The sequence below is a fragment of the Mizuhopecten yessoensis genome, unplaced genomic scaffold, assembly GCF_002113885.1.
Source record: "Mizuhopecten yessoensis strain PY_sf001 unplaced genomic scaffold, ASM211388v2 scaffold10619, whole genome shotgun sequence".
Taxonomy (NCBI): domain Eukaryota; kingdom Metazoa; phylum Mollusca; class Bivalvia; order Pectinida; family Pectinidae; genus Mizuhopecten; species Mizuhopecten yessoensis.
Genome location: NW_018408637.1, coordinates 420338 through 437333, shown reverse-complemented (window position 1 = coordinate 437333; position 16996 = coordinate 420338). Strand labels below are relative to the sequence as shown.

General features: G+C 40.4%; 1 protein-coding gene across 3 annotated transcripts in view; it reads right to left on the bottom strand.

Annotated features, from left to right (window-relative positions):
• The window catches only part of LOC110461425 (small G protein signaling modulator 3 homolog), a 62077-nt gene that overhangs the window by 18501 nt on the left and 26580 nt on the right, over positions 1-16996 (bottom strand). For all 3 annotated transcript variants that reach the window (XM_021514868.1, XM_021514870.1, XM_021514869.1), the window contains exons 16-19: positions 1860-1930; positions 1495-1543; positions 1114-1199; positions 659-781 (exon numbers count right to left, since the gene is read on the bottom strand). In XM_021514868.1, coding sequence (XP_021370543.1) covers positions 659-781; positions 1114-1199; positions 1495-1543; positions 1860-1930 — 329 coding nt within the window. The remainder of the gene's footprint in view (positions 1-658; positions 782-1113; positions 1200-1494; positions 1544-1859; positions 1931-16996) is intronic.

Sequence of the window (16996 nt, the reverse complement as noted above, 5' to 3'; positions counted from 1 at the left end):
TAATTTTCTTCATAACCACATGGATAGGAATGCTTTGTCCTTGGCAAGTTCACATCAAAAAATTAGTGATCTTGTTGGAGATTTTTGTTTTTTCTCTCTCAAAAAATTACATTTTCATGAAATAAGATTTTATAAAATATACATGTAAAGCAAACATTATCATAACGTGTTTTACCAGTACCTAATTGAGACCTTTTTATTACTTAGTTATAAACATCACATTCTATTCAAAGACTTTACCATAAATCCATTTCATGCTATATGTGCTAAAAGTATGCCAAATCCAACATCTTCAATCAAAAAATTTGTATGTGTTTGATAGAGATGACTTTTTCCCGTAATGGTGCCAAGATGTTTATTATTATACCAATAGTCACCATACCTAAACCAGGAGTTGTATCGGTTAAAAAATTAATTGAAAAGACCAGTGAACCCAAACAAGGTTAAAAATAACATGCAGAACAATATGAAAGCAATTCATGGTAAAAACATGCAGCAAAAAAGAAAGAAGATAATGTGCAGGTATACAAACAAAGCAACCTACAAAGCTGTACACAGACTATAGCAACAACACTAGCAATACTGGCTGGAACAATGTCAAATCATAGCATTACTCAAGGCAGGTTAACAACAGGATATTGTTATACAGAACACTTACCGGAGTTCACACTTGATCTGAACCCAACCTGGACTCCTCATAAATGACCAGGGGTGATACCATTTACCGATAACCTCCACACATGAACACAGTGTCTCCAGCCAGAGGTGTAATACTTGTTCACTGAAACAGCAATAAACATACTGTTCTCAACTATCACTTTACTAATACTTCACTGAAAATATACAGAATACACAAAACTAGCATCAAGCAAATTATACATAAAGAAGTGAAGATCACTAAAATTATCACATCAATGACTTTACCGGTATATAGAACATTGAAAATGTTCAAAGTATAGATTAATAATGGGTCTTTTTGGTATCATTTTCAAACTACAAAATAAGCTAGACAATGCTGCATTCTAACATCTCAAGAATCCCCTGATCAGCAGCCATCTATAGGTACAGTACTGTAGCTTTGCCATAAAAAGAATACACCAAAAGTTCACTCACTTAAGCCCACAGCAGATCATTGATCTAAACTTGACATCCATTTGTGCATGACATGTATCATGGGATATGTTGACAGCCTGGACCGCCTGTGGAATGTACACAAAACTTAACGTAAAACCAGTAAAATCTTAACGAGTTCAGCTGGAACAATATGTTCACACATTAGCATTATCAGTAAAAGTCATTATCAGAACATTAACAGAGAAAATACTGAAAGTTATATCATAAGCAATTAGATTGGTATCTGATCCAGAGCTATTCACTATTGAGATATAACGGGATAACCCGACCATGGACATCTCATAAAGTGGTCTAACATTATATCGCTTGACCAACTAATATTCATTATCTTATTTTAAGTAAAATGTACAAAAAACATACCCGATATAAGATCTCTTCAGGTGTCAACACTTTGCCATCCTGATCTAATCTGTGAACAGGAAGAGCAACAGAATAAAATAACACACAAATCACAAAATTTGAAAAGTTTTGCCATTCCATCTTGTTTCTCTGATCAGTCTCAAAATGGAATATCGTCAACTTCGGACTATGACAAACCTACATAGGAAATTTGAGATGGATCTGTTGGATACTTTTTGAGAAATAGTGATATCAAGAATTGTTTAAGATCTGGTCAGCCAATGGACAGACAGTGAAGAACAGACAAAAGGCCTTTGAACAAAATTAACAATATTTATTGTGTGCAAGGTTCTGGTCCTTCAGTAAGATGTGGTAATAGTTGATACCTGTAGGTCTTGCACAACACCAGCCTGGAGTAGACCGACTGGAAATCCTTCTCAACCTCTCGGGTCGCTGCCTGCAACAGCAAAAACATTCAACTGATAATCATCAATTCTCCAAGAACATCAAATTTTCTCTTTAATCTGACTTTTTGACTCCACACAGAAAAGATTGTTGGTCATGGTTTCTTAAATAAATGCTTCAATGCATGCAACTCCTTCTTTCAGATTTAATTTGGTCATCAACATGTGCAGTATGTACAGACAAGTTCAAGGTAATATGATGACACAATGGTACAGATGATTGATAATATGAAGGCCGCAGAACTTCAAGGATATCCCAATCCTCCATGGTTATAAATAAAACAATTGATTTGATTTTGATGGTTTTATATCCACTATTAGGGCCTTTCACATTAATGAAACAAGCAAAGTCGTGGAATTTATATCCTCCACTTACAGAACAAGTTCTATTTGCTGTTCACTACTGGGGTTTAGTACAGACATATTGTTCAAATTGGATGGAGATTCCTTAGTACCCCTGCTGAATACTATATCAAGTTTTCTACTGAAATTGGATTTGTATAGATATTATATATGTATCAATTGTGGAGGCAGATAATCTTGGCTATAGGCATATGCACATGGAATTTCACTGAAATCAAACCATTTTAGGGGAGTTATTTCAAAGATACCTGAATGAACGAACCAATCAGAAGTGTAAATCTCATGAAATATGAATGCACACATCAACATTTTTTTGTGATCCAACTATTCTTAAAAGAGTTATTTCAAGGTTTTTAACACATCTGACCCCTGTGACCTTGAAACCGTGTTAAGATAATTCACCTGAACAAACACTGATCATCATGATAGCACTTAATCCTACATCCTACAGGCCAAATAGCACAATCCTAGGTCCCTTGATTAAACACATTTGTTTCTCCAGTGACCTTGAAAAGGGGTCAAACAAGTTAATATGTTTTTCCAAACTTGATAGACCTGCATGAACCTAGACTTCTTTGTTATTCAAAAGAAGATGTTTAAACACATATGACCTCTTTAACGTTGAGTCAAAGTAATTCATTTGAACAAACTATAAAGCCTTCAATCATTCCAGCATGCTACTGGCCAAATATCATGATCCTAGACCTCCTTGTTATTCAGAAAAAAGCTGTTCAATGAAATAAGTTGATACTCAATGGACTGTTGATGGACATTGCATCCCTCATGTAAGCTCACAGGCTGGACATTGCATCCTTCATGTAAGCTCACAGGCTGGAAATTGCATCCCTCATGTAAGCTGGCAGGCTGGACATTGCATCCCTCGTGTAAGCTCACAGGCTGGACAATGCATCCCTCATGTAAGCTCAAAGGCTGGGCATTGCATCCCTCATGTAAGCTCATAGGCTTGACATTGCATGCCTCATGTAAGTTGACAAGCTGGACATTGCATCCTTCATGTAAGCTCACAGGCTGGCCATTGCATCCCTCATGTAAGCTCCCAGGCTGGACATTGCATCCCTCCTGTAAGCTCACAGGCTGGACATTACATCCCTCATGTAAGCTGACAAGCTGGACATAGCATCCCTCATGTAAGCTCACAGTCTGGACATTGCATCCCTCATGTTAGCTGACAGGCTGGACATTGCCTCCCTCATGTAAGCTCACAGGCTTGACATTGCATCCCTCCTGTAAGCTCACAAGCTGGACATTGCATCCCGCATGTAAGCTCACAGGCTGGAAATTGCATCCCTCATGTTAGCTGACAGGCTGGAAATTGCATCCCTCATGTAAGCTCAAAGGCTGGACAATGCATCCCTCATGTAAGCTCAAAGGCTGGACAATGCATCCCTCATGTAAGCTGAGAGGCTGGACATTGCATCCCTCGTGTAAGCTCACAGGCTGGACATTACATCCCTCATGTAAGCTGACAAGCTGGACATAGCATCCCTCATGTAAGCTCACAAGCTGGACATTGCATCCTTCATGTAAGCTCACAGGCTGGCCATTGCATCCCTCATGTAAGCTGGCAGGCTGGACATTGCATCCCTCAGGTAAGCTCACAGGCTGGACATTACATCCCTCATGTAAGCTGACACGCTGGACATTGCATCCCTCATATAAGCTGTCAGGCTGGACATTGCATCCCTGATGTAAGCTGACAGGCTGGACCTTGCATCCCTCATGTACGCTGACAGGCTGGACATTGCAACCCTCATGTAAGCTCACAGGCGGGACATTGCATCCCTCACGTAAGCTCACAGGCTGGACATTACATCCCTCATGTAAGCTGACACGCTGGACATTGCATCCCTCATGTTAGCTGACAGGCTGGACATTGCAACCCTCATGTAAGCTCACAGGCGGGACATTGCATCCCTCATGTAAGCTCACAGGCATATCACACCAGGTGACCTAAAAATGTGTCTAAATAGAGACGCACCATTTCATTTACCTGGCATTTTTATTTGGTAAATATTAATTGATATATAGTATATGCTTGATTATTGTTTTCTTTAAATTCTATTAACATTTAATCCATACATATTGCTGTTTCATCTTATTAAATTTGGAGCAGTAAACACTAAATTGTGCTCAGGTATCCACAGGTATGTTACAGGAGGCAGCCTGCCAGTGAACAGAAGTCAGCATGAGAGCCAGATGTAGCCACCAGGTATGTGATTAGGATGACCTTAACTTTGTTACACCAGGAATGTTGTGATGAAAGCAACATGGAACAGGAGGATGGGCATATCTCCCATAAATAACCCTGTTTAAACACACTATGATGTTAATACACAAACGGCATGCACCAGAAAGGTCAACTGACATGATACAAGAATCAAAACACTTTTATTACATCATAAAATGTATGGTCTTCTGGTGCTATAACAAGCTTGTACAACGACTAAATGTGAAAAAGATTAATCAACTTAATTCTGCTATAGGAATCCTTTATAACTGTAATTACTGCAATCCAAGCTGATTATAAATCATGGGAATAGGATTTTTTATCATTTATATATCAAAGCACCAAATCATTAAAGATAAGAAAATATTCAGTTATTCAAAAAACAAATAAAATGCCTCCAATACTTAGAAAGAGGACCGTTTGTTTTTGATATATCTTTGAGATTTTTAGAGTGTTATATATCAGTGACACTGTGCTTCACTGACTTTCATGGTAAACCTGGATGAAAAACACCACATTTCATTTCATATTGCGATAAAATCTACAAAATTTGATAAGTGTCTTTACATGCCAGCACTCAAGCTGCAGAGTTAAAAAGCTGCCAATCTCATCAGTATTATTCCATAACCTGACAAAAGATCCCATCCCAAGCTAATTGAAGTCCTGTTCTGACCTGGAATATTCTAGTGTGACATTTTACAGCAATCATTCAAACAGGAACACAGCCTTAGAAAGGTTACAAGTGGGAAACCAGAACACTGCTATCAAAAATAAAAGCTTATAGTGGGTGGTGAGGCTATTTTAGAAACAAAACAAATATTGTTTTACATGCCCTTTAACAGTAACAACATTTATAGGAGTGTTGGGAGTTATTTCAGAAAACAATAAAAAATAGTGTGCGACACGTCCTGGAACATGATAAGAGCTACTAAAAGGGTTACAACAGCTGATAAGGTAACAAGAGGCCCAGAGGACCTGTATCGCTCACCTGGAAATGTTAGCAAAATTAAGTTAAAAAAGCCAGATGTTGCTGGTACTGAGCTCGAGGGTATTACATGGTTAGTCAGGGGTTATATTTATATGCAATTGGACAATAACCTGCAGTCACTCCTACAGAAGAAGGATTTTGAAGAATTGGCTATGTTTCCCCTATTGGGCCCCACCCAAGGGGGTCAGACCCACCATTACATACATGTCAGATCAACTGTTTATGCAAAATGAAGTCCCCTTCACCAAAGGATGCTCCAAACCAAATATGGACAAATCCCCGTCATTCCTACAGAAGAAAAAGAATTTGCTGAATTACCCTTATAAGGCCCCACCACTCAGGCCCCGGGAAGTCAGACCAACAGTTGATTCAATTTGGTTCCACTTCACCCAAGGGTGTTTTATACCAAATTTGGATAAAATACTGGCATTCCTACAGAGGAAAGATTTTGAAGAATTTTTTATGTTTCCCATATTGGGCCCCATCCCTCTGCCCCTGGTGAGGGGTGGGGGCACACTCACTGTTCATACAAAGTCCCTTTTGCTGAAGGATACTCCAGACCAAATTGGGATGAAATCCCTTACTGGGTAATCCAAATGGTAGAAGTAGGATTTTAAAGGTATAACCTCTATATCCCCTATTGCGACCCGCTCCTCTGCCCCCAGGGGGGGCCACACCCACCGTTTATACAAAATTGAGTCCCCTTGGCCCAAGGATGCTACAGACTATATTAGGATAAAATCACATAATCCCTACAGCAGAAGAAAGATTTTAAAGGTTTTACCTCTATTTCTCCTATTAGGCCCTGCACCTATGACCCCAGGGGGGGCACACCAACCGTTTATACAAAATTAAGAACCCTTGGCCCAAGGATGCCCTAGACCAAATTAAGGTAAAATCCACAAGGCCATTCAGGACAAGTAGCGTTTTTAAGGAAAAGTTGACAGAGGGACGACGGATGCTGCGCCATGGCATAAGCTCACTTGCCGTTTGGGCAAATGATGTCAACACTGACACTGTAGTCTACCACGGACAGGTATAGCAGTACTGTCAACACTGACACTGTATAGTACCACAGACAGGTATAGCAGTACTGTCAACACTGACATTGTATAGTACCACAGATAGGTATAGCAGTACTGTCAACACTGACACCGTAGTGTACCACAGACAGGTATAGCAGTAATGTCAGCGCTGACACTGTAGAGTACCACAGACAGGTATAGCAGTAATGTCAGCACTGACATTGTAGAGTACCACAGACAGGTATAGCAGTACTGTCAACACTGACACTGTATAGTACCACAGGCAGGTACAGCAGTACTGTCAACACTGACACTGTATAGTACCACAGGCAGGTATAACAGTACGGTCAATACTGACACTGTATAGTACCACAGACAGGTATAACAGTACGGTCAATACTGACACTGTAGAGTACCACAGACAGGTATAACGGTACGGTCAATACTGACACTGTATAGTACCAAACACTGACACCGTAGTGTACCACAGACAGGTATAGCAGTAATGTCAGCGCTGACACTGTATAGTACCACAGACAGGTATAGCAGTAATGTCAGCACTGACATTGTAGAGTACCACAGACAGGTATAGCAGTACTGTCAACACTGACACCGTAGTGTACCACAGACAGGTATAGCAGTACTTTCAACACTGACACTGTATAGTACCACAGACAGGTACAGCAGTACTGTCAACACTGACACTGTATAGTACCACAGACAGGTATAACAGTACGGTCAATACTGACACTGTAGAGTACCACAGACAGGTATAACGGTACGGTCAATACTGACACTGTATAGTACCACAGACAGGTATAGCAGTACTGTCAACACTGACACTGTATATATAGTACCACAGACAGGTATAGCAGTACTGTCAATACTGACACTGTAGAGTACCACAGATAGGTATAGCAGTACTGTCAACACTGACATTGTAGTGTACCACAGACAGGTATAGCAGTACTGTCAACACTGACACTGTAGTGTACCACAGATAGGTATAGCAATACTGTCAACACTGACATTGTAGTGTACCACAGACAGGTATAGCAGTACTGTCAACACTGACACTGTAGAGTACCACAGACAGGTATAGCAGTACTGTCAACACTGACACTGTAGTGTACCACAGACAGGTATAGCAGTACTGTCAACACTGACACTGTAGTGTACCACAGACAGGTATAGCAGTACTGTCAACACTGACACTGTAGTGTACCACAGACAGGTATAGCAGTACTGTCAACACTGACACTGTAGTGTACCACAGACAGGTATAGCAGTACTGTCAACACTGACACTGTAGTGTACCACAGACAGGTATAGCAGTACTGTCAACACTGACACTGTAGTGTACCACAGACAGGTATAGCAGTACTGTCAACACTGACACTGTAGTGTACCACAGACAGGTATAGCAGTACTGTCAACACTGACACTGTAGTGTACCACAGACAGGTATAGCAGTACTGTCAACACTGACACTGTAGTGTACCACAGACAGGTATAGCAGTACTGTCAACACTGACACTGTAGTGTACCACAGACAGGTATAGCAGTACTGTCAACACTGACACTGTAGTGTACCACAGACAGGTATAGCAGTACTGTCAACACTGACACTGTAGTGTACCACAGACAGGTATAGCAGTACTGTCAACACTGACACTGTAGTGTACCACAGACAGGTATAGCAGTACTGTCAACACTGACACTGTAGTGTACCACAGACAGGTATAGCAGTACTGTCAACACTGACACTGTAGTGTACCACAGACAGGTATAGCAGTACTGTCAACACTGACACTGTAGTGTACCACAGACAGGTATAGCAGTACTGTCAACACTGACACTGTAGTGTACCACAGACAGGTATAGCAGTACTGTCAACACTGACACTGTATAGTACCACAGACAGGTATAGCAGTACTGTCAATACTGACACTGAATAGTACCACAGGTATGTATAGCAATAATGTAAACACTGACACTGTAGTGTACCACAGACAGGCACAGAAGTAATGTCAACACTGACATTGTAGTGTACCACAGACAGGTATAGCAGTACTGTCAACACTGACACCGTAGTGTACCACAGACAGGTATAACAGTACTGTCAACACTGTCACTGTATAGTACCACAGATAGGTATAGCAGTACTGTCAACACTGACATTGTAGTGTACCACAGACAGGTACAGAAGTAATGTCAACACTGACATTGCAGTGTACCACAGACAGCTATAGCAGTACTGTCAACACTGACACTGTAGAGTACCAGACAGGTATAGCAGTACTGTCAACACTGACATTGTAGTGTACCACAGAGGGGTACAGAAGTAATGTCAACACTGACATTGTAGTGTACCACAGAAAGGTATAGCAGTACTGTCAACACTGACATTGTAGTGTACCTCAGACAGGTATAGCAGTAATGTCAACACTGACACTGTAGTGTATCACAGACAGGTATAGCAGTACTGTCAACACTGACTCTGTAGAGTACCACAGACAGGTATAGCAGTACTGTCAACACTGACACTGTACTGTACCCCAGACAGGTATAGCAGTACTGTCAACACTGACACTGCATAGTACCACAGACAGGTACAGTAGTACTGTCAATACTGACACTGTATAGTACAACAGATAGGTAAAGCAATACTGTCAACACTGACATTGTAGTGTACCACAGACAGGTATAGAAGTACTGTCAACACTGACACCGTAGTGTACCACAGATAGGTATAGCAATACTGTCAACACTGACATTGTAATGTACCACAGACAGGTATAGCAATAGCAGTACTGTCAACACTGACATTGTAGTGTACCACAGACAGGTATAGCTGTACTGTCAACACTGACACCGTAGTGTACCACAGACAGGTACAGAAGTAATGTCAACACTGACATTGTAGTGCACCACAGAAAGGTATAGCAGTACTGTCAACACTGACATTGTAGTGCACCACAGACAGGTATAGCAGTACTGTCAACACTAACATTGTAGTGTACCGCAGACAGGTATAGCAGTACTGTCAACACTGACACAGTAGTGTACCACAGACAGGTAACGCAGTACTGTCAACACTGACACTGTATAGTACCACAGATAGGTATAGCAGTACTGTCAACACTGACATTGTAGTGTACCTCAGACAGGTATAGCAGTACTGTCAACACTGACACAGTAGTGTACCACAGACAGGTAACGCAGTACTGTCAACACTGACACTGTATAGTACCACAGATAGGTATAGCAGTACTGTCAACACTGACATTGTAGTGCACCACAGACAGGTATAGCAGTACTGTCAACACTAACATTGTAGTGTACCGCAGACAGGTATAGCAGTACTGTCAACACTGACACAGTAGTGTACCACAGACAGGTAACGCAGTACTGTCAACACTGACACTGTATAGTACCACAGATAGGTATAGCAGTACTGTCAACACTGACATTGTAGTGCACCACAGACAGGTATAGCAGTACTGTCAACACTAACATTGTAGTGTACCGCAGACAGGTATAGCAGTACTGTCAACACTGACACTGCATAGTACCACAGACAGGTACAGTAGTACTGTCAATACTGACACTGTATAGTACAACAGATAGGTAAAGCAGTACTGTCAACACTGACATTGTAGTGTACCTCAGACAGGTATAGCAGTAATGTCAACACTGACACTGTAGTGGATCACAGACAGGTATAGCAGTACTGTCAACACTGACACTGTATAGTACCACAGACAGGTATAGCAGTACTGTCAACACTAACATTGTAGTGTACCGCAGACAGGTATAGCAGTACTGTCAACACTGACACTGCATAGTACCACAGACAGGTACAGTAGTACTGTCAATACTGACACTGTATAGTACAACAGATAGGTAAAGCAGTACTGTCAACACTGACATTGTAGTGTACCTCAGACAGGTATAGCAGTACTGTCAACACTGACACTGCATAGTACCCCAGACAGGTATAGTAGTACTGTCAATACTGACACTGTATAGTACAACAGATAGGTAAAGCAGTACTGTCAACACTGACATTGTAGTGTACCTCAGACAGGTATAGCAGTACTGTCAACACTGACACTGTAGTGTACCCTGTCAGCACTGACACCGTAGTGTACCACAGACAGGTATAGTAGTACTGTCAATACTGACACTGTATAGTACAACAGATAGGTAAAGCAGTACTGTCAACACTGACATTGTAGTGTACCTCAGACAGGTATAGCAGTACTGTCAACACTGACACTGTACTGTACCCCAGACAGGTATAGCAGTACTGTCAACACTGACACTGAAGTGTACCACAGACAGGTATAGCAGTACTGTCAGCACTGACACTGTAGTGTACCACAGACAGGTATAGCAATACTGTCAGCACTGACACCGTAGTGTACCACAGACAGGTATAGCAATACTGTCAGCACTGACACTGTAGTGTACCACAGACAGGTAAAGCAGTACTGTCAACAATAACACTGTAGTGTACCACAGACAGGTATAGCAGTACTGTCAGCACTGACACTGTAGTGTACCACAGACAGGTATAGCAGTACTGTCAACACTGACACTGTAGTGTACCCTGTCAGCACTGACACCGTAGTGTACCACAGACAGGTATAGCAATACTGTCAACACTGACACTGTAGTGTCCCACAGACAGGTATAGCAGTACTGCCAACAATAACACTGTAGTGTGACACATACAGGTATAGCAGTACTGCCAACAAGAACACTGTACTGTACCACAGACAGGTATAGCAGTACTGCCAACAATAACACTGTAGTGTGACACATACAGGTATAGCAGTACTGCCAACAATAACACTGTACTGTACCACAGACAGGTATAGCAGTAATGTCAACACTGACACTGTAGTGTACCACAGACAGGTATAGCAAGTCTGTCAACACTGACACTGTAGAGTACCACAGACAGGTATAGCAGTACTGTCAACACTGACACTGTACTGTACCACAGACAGGTACAGAAGTACTGTCAACACTGACATTGTAGTGTACCACAGACAGGTATAGCAGTAATGTCAACACTGACACTGTAGAGAACCACAGACAGGGATAGCAGTAATGTCAACACTGACACTGTAGAGAACCACAGACAGGGATAGCAGTAATGTCAACACTGACACTGTAGAGAACCACAGACAGGGATAGCAGTAATGTCAACACTGACACTGTAGAGAACCACAGACAGGTATAGCAGTAATATCAACACTGACACTGTAGAGTACCACAGACAGGTAAAGCAGTAATGTCAACACTGACACCGTAGTGTACCACATACAGGTATAGCAATACTGTCAACACTGACACTGTAGTGTCCCACAGACAGGTATAGCAGTACTGCCAACAATAATACTGTAGTGTGACACATACAGGTATAGCAGTACTGCCAACAATAACACTGTAGTGTGACACATACAGGTATAGCAGTACTGCCAACAATAACACTTTAGTGTGACACATACAGGTATAGCAGTACTGCCAACAATAACACTGTAGTGTACCACAGACAGGTAAAGCAGTAATGTCAACACAGACACTGTAGTGTACCACAGACAGGTATAGCAGTATTGTCAACACTGACACTAGTGTACTATACAACAGACAGGTATGGCAGTACTGTTAACACTGACACTGTAGTGTACCTCAGACAGGTATAGCAGTACTGTCAACACTGACACTAGTGTACTATACAACAGACAGGTATGGCAGTACTGTTAACACTGACACTGTAGTGTACCTCAGACAGGTATAGCAATAATGTCAACACTGACACTGTAGTGTACCACAGATAGCAGTACTGCCAACAATAACACTGTACTGTACCACAGCCAGGTATAGCAGTAATGTCAACACTGACACTGTAGAGAACCACAGACAGGGATAGCAGTAATGTCAACACTGACACTGTAGAGTACCACAGACAGGTATAGTAGTACTGTCAACACTGACACTGTAGAGTACCACATACAGGTAAAGCAGTAATGTCAACACTGACACTGTAGTGTACCACAGACAGGTATAGCAGTGTTGTCATGATCTACAACAGACAGGTATAGCAGTACTGTCATGATCTACAACAGACAGGTATAGCAGTACTGTCAACACTGACACTGAAGTGTACCACAGACAGGTATAGCAGTAATGTCAACACTGACACTGAAGTGTACCACAGACAGGTATAGCAGTACTGTCAACACTGACATTGAAGTGTACCACAGACAGGTATAGCAGTAATGTCAACACTGATACTGAAGTGTACCACAGACAGGTAAAGCAGTATTGTCAACACTGACACTGTAGTGTACCACAGACAGGTATAGCAGTACTGGCAACACTGACACAGAAGAGTACTATACAACAGACAGGTATAGCAGTACTGTCAACACTGACACTGTAGTGTACCACAGACAGGTATAGCAGTACTGTCAACACTGACACTGTACTGTACCCCAGACAGGTATAGCAATAATGTAAACACTGACACTGTAGTGTACCCCAGACAGGTATAGCAGTACTGTCAACACTGACAATGTAGTGGACCACAGACAGGTATGGCAGTACTGTCAACACTGACGTTGTAGAGTACCACAGACAGGTATAGCAGTACTGTCATGATCAACACTGACACAGAAGAGTACTATACAACAGACAGGTATAGCAGTATTGTCAACACTGACACTAGTGTACTATACAACAGACAGGTATGGCAGTACTGTTAACACTGACACTGTAGTGTACCTCAGACAGGTATAGCAGTACTGTCAACACTGACAATGTAGTGGACCACAGACAGGTATGGCAGTACTGTCAACACTGACATTGTAGAGTACCACAGAGGGGTATAGCAGTACTGTCATGATCAACACTGACACAGAAGAGTACTATTCAACAGACAGGTATAGCAGTATTGTCAACACTGACACTAGTGTACTATACAACAGACAGGTATGGCAGTACTGTTAACACTGACACTGTAGTGTACCACCGACAGGTATAGCAGTACTGTCAACACTGACATTGTAGTGTACCACAGACAGGTATAGAAGTACTGTCAACACTGACACTGTAGTGTACCTCAGACAGGTATAGCAATAATGTCAACACTGACACTGTAGTGTACCACAGACAAGTATAGCAGTACTGTCAACACTGACATTGTAGTGTACCACAGACATGTATAGCAATAATGTAAACACTGACACTGTAGTGTATCACATACAGGTATAGTAGTACTGTCAACACTGACAACACTAACACTGTAGATTACTATACAACAGACAGGTATTGCAGTACTGTCAACACTGACATTGTAGTGTACCACAGACATGTATAGCAGTACTGTCAACACTGACACTGTAGTGTACCACAGATAGGAATAGTAGTACTGTCAACACTGACAACACTAACACTGTAGAGTACTATACAACAGACAGGTATAGAAGTACTGTCAACACTGACATTGTAGTGTACCACAGTCAGGTATGGCAGTACTGTCAACACTGACACTAGTGTACTATGCAACAGACAGGTATAGCAGTACTGTCAACACTGACACTGTAGTGTACCACAGATAGGTATAGTAGTACTGTCAACACTGACACTGTAGTGTACCACAGACAGCTAGTTATTTGAGTGTGGTCAACATTTACCCTGTCGAGTTTTGAGGAAAAGTGTACAAGTTTTCCCAACACATACTTTGAAGTATTCTCACTTACAGATTTATGATAACTATATTTATCAACAATTCAATCAGTTTGACAATATTAAAAGTCTAGCATCTTTCTGATCAATCTGTTTTACGCCACAGATATTGAGATGAACACTTGAAAGACAGCTTTTATACATTCTGTATTTAACCCAAACTCTCCCCAAGTTTTCTTTGATGATTATGTTATGGCAATACCTTTATCTGAATTCAGCTTAAAAAAGCACAGTGTCCACATTGATGGGAGTGCCTATTTCAAAGATATGGTTTTCTATTTTAATACGATTCCAGTATCAATGTTATTGGTTAACATTGCACGTTTTCTCCCCATCTATCTATATATAGCTACAATAGCACTACAAACATGTACCACACAGTGGTTCTGATAAAACAGAAACACAAGAACCATTACTTTTTTAATACCCATTATAAATCTTGACAGAAATACAGTCAACTAACACACCTGCACCCTATCAATGAAGGCAAATGATAGGCTATAATACAGTGATGAAATCTCAGACTTCTCAAGCCCCAGCCATCTGGCTTTTTAGCTACACCCTAAACAAACTGTTAGCATTCTAATGGTACAACTGAAACTATTTTAGACTAAAAACTCAACTTCAAATCATTTTTAAATTGCTCATACCTACAGCATAGGTACTTTCACTAGAAGTATAATAAGTTAAATAACTTTAAATACAAAAATTAGCACTTTTTGTCACAATTTTATATGACTTCATCTCAAGTGTTTAAGACATGCAAGGTGACCAGACTACCTGGCACCTGTGTGGGTATACAGGCAATATAATTTTACTGATATAATACACCCACTGGTATGAGCTTCCATTTTGACAAGGCTAACAAATTTTCTACTGTTGTGACACTACTAGAGTGACATAAGTGCTGACCTTTCATCACTATTTTTACCAACAGGTGAAGCTGCATTGGTTTCCACTCATTTTAACCAGATCGTGATCATAACCATAAGCTGTGTCAAACCGTAACATTATAATGTTGGAAAGCTTTGCTAGAATTAAGATTTTTTCTGAGCTGTAACATTATTTTCCTATGTAAAAAATCCTTGAGTAAAGGAGCATTCATAACAAGAGTACCGCCGGGCGGAACAATATGCGCCCGTCGAATGCCATATAGTGTTGAATTCTTTAATACATTGAAATAAGATCTGCATCATTCAAAGAGGGGTTAGCAGACATGCTATAAAAATGTAGGAGAAAATCTGTGAATAAAAAAATCAAATACTGAAATGAACAAAGGGCAATAACTTTTGCAAATATCGTCAAATCAAAATTCTTTTTAATGAAACACAACAACATATCATGATTATTTAGCCTACTAAGTTTCAAAGAAATCTGTCAAAAATGTAGGAGAAGATCTCCGGACAAAAAATCAAAAACTGAAATGAACAAAGCACAATAACTTTTGGAAAAATTGTCAAACAAAATTCTTTTATTGGAGACACAACTTCATATCATGATTATAATGTATACGAAAGTTTCAAAGAGATCGGTCGAAAAATGTAGGAGGAGATTGCCGAACAAAAATCAAATACTGAAATGAACAAAGGGCAATTACTTTTGGAAAAATTGTTGAATCAAAATTCTTTTAAGGGAGACACAACTTCATATCATGATTATAATGTATACCAAGTTTCAAAGAGATCCGTTGAAAAATGTAGGAGGAGATTGCCGGACAAAAATCAAATAATGAAATGAACAAAGGGCAATAACTTTTGGAAAAATTGTCGAATCAAAATTCTTTTGAGGGAGACACAACTTCATATCATGATTATAATGTATACCAAGTTTCAAAGAGATCGGTCCAAAAATGTAGGAGGAGATTGCTGGACAAACAAAGGTTTACGTCGGCCGGCCGGCCGGCCGGACAAACGGACAACGCCATACCATGATACTCCCGTCAAATTTGACGGGCATATAAAAATGGAGTCTGTTGGTATATACATAATTATGCAGGTGGACTGTTTCTGTTCATTTAGTGACGAATCCTTCAAAAGTGAATTGTTTACTTATTTTGTCTTTTTCAAAACATAAGTGATTTATAAAATGTATATTTTTTTTTAACTTTATGTTAGCTTATATTAGCACATATCAGTTCATGTGAATACAAGTCCAACGTTTGATTTTGCAGTTTGGAGATAGCAACCGCAAAGAAAAACAAGAGGCCCAATGGGCCTGCATCGCTCACCTGGTATAAATCTCACACTTGTAACCTTAAAAGTGATCTAAAATAAAGCTACAGGCAAAATATCAGAATTTATGATTAAAATTCATTCAAAAGTCCCATTTTTGCTTTTTTAAACATTTCACCCCTGTGATTGAAAGTCGAACCAAGTCATTATGTTGAACAAATTTTATAGCCTTTCATCTCAGGATGCAACTTGCAAAGTATCAACATCCTGGGACCCATGGTTATTCAGAAGAGGTCGTTTAAAGATTTTACAAATTTGACCCCTGTGACCTTGAATATAAGTCAAAGTCATTCACTTTAACAAACATAGTAGTCCTTGATCCCAGCATGCTACTGATTAAATATCAACATCCTGAGCCTTTTGGTTATTCAGAACAAGTTGTTTAAATATTTTGAACATATTTGCTCCTTGTGACCTTGAATATGATTCAAGGTCATACATTT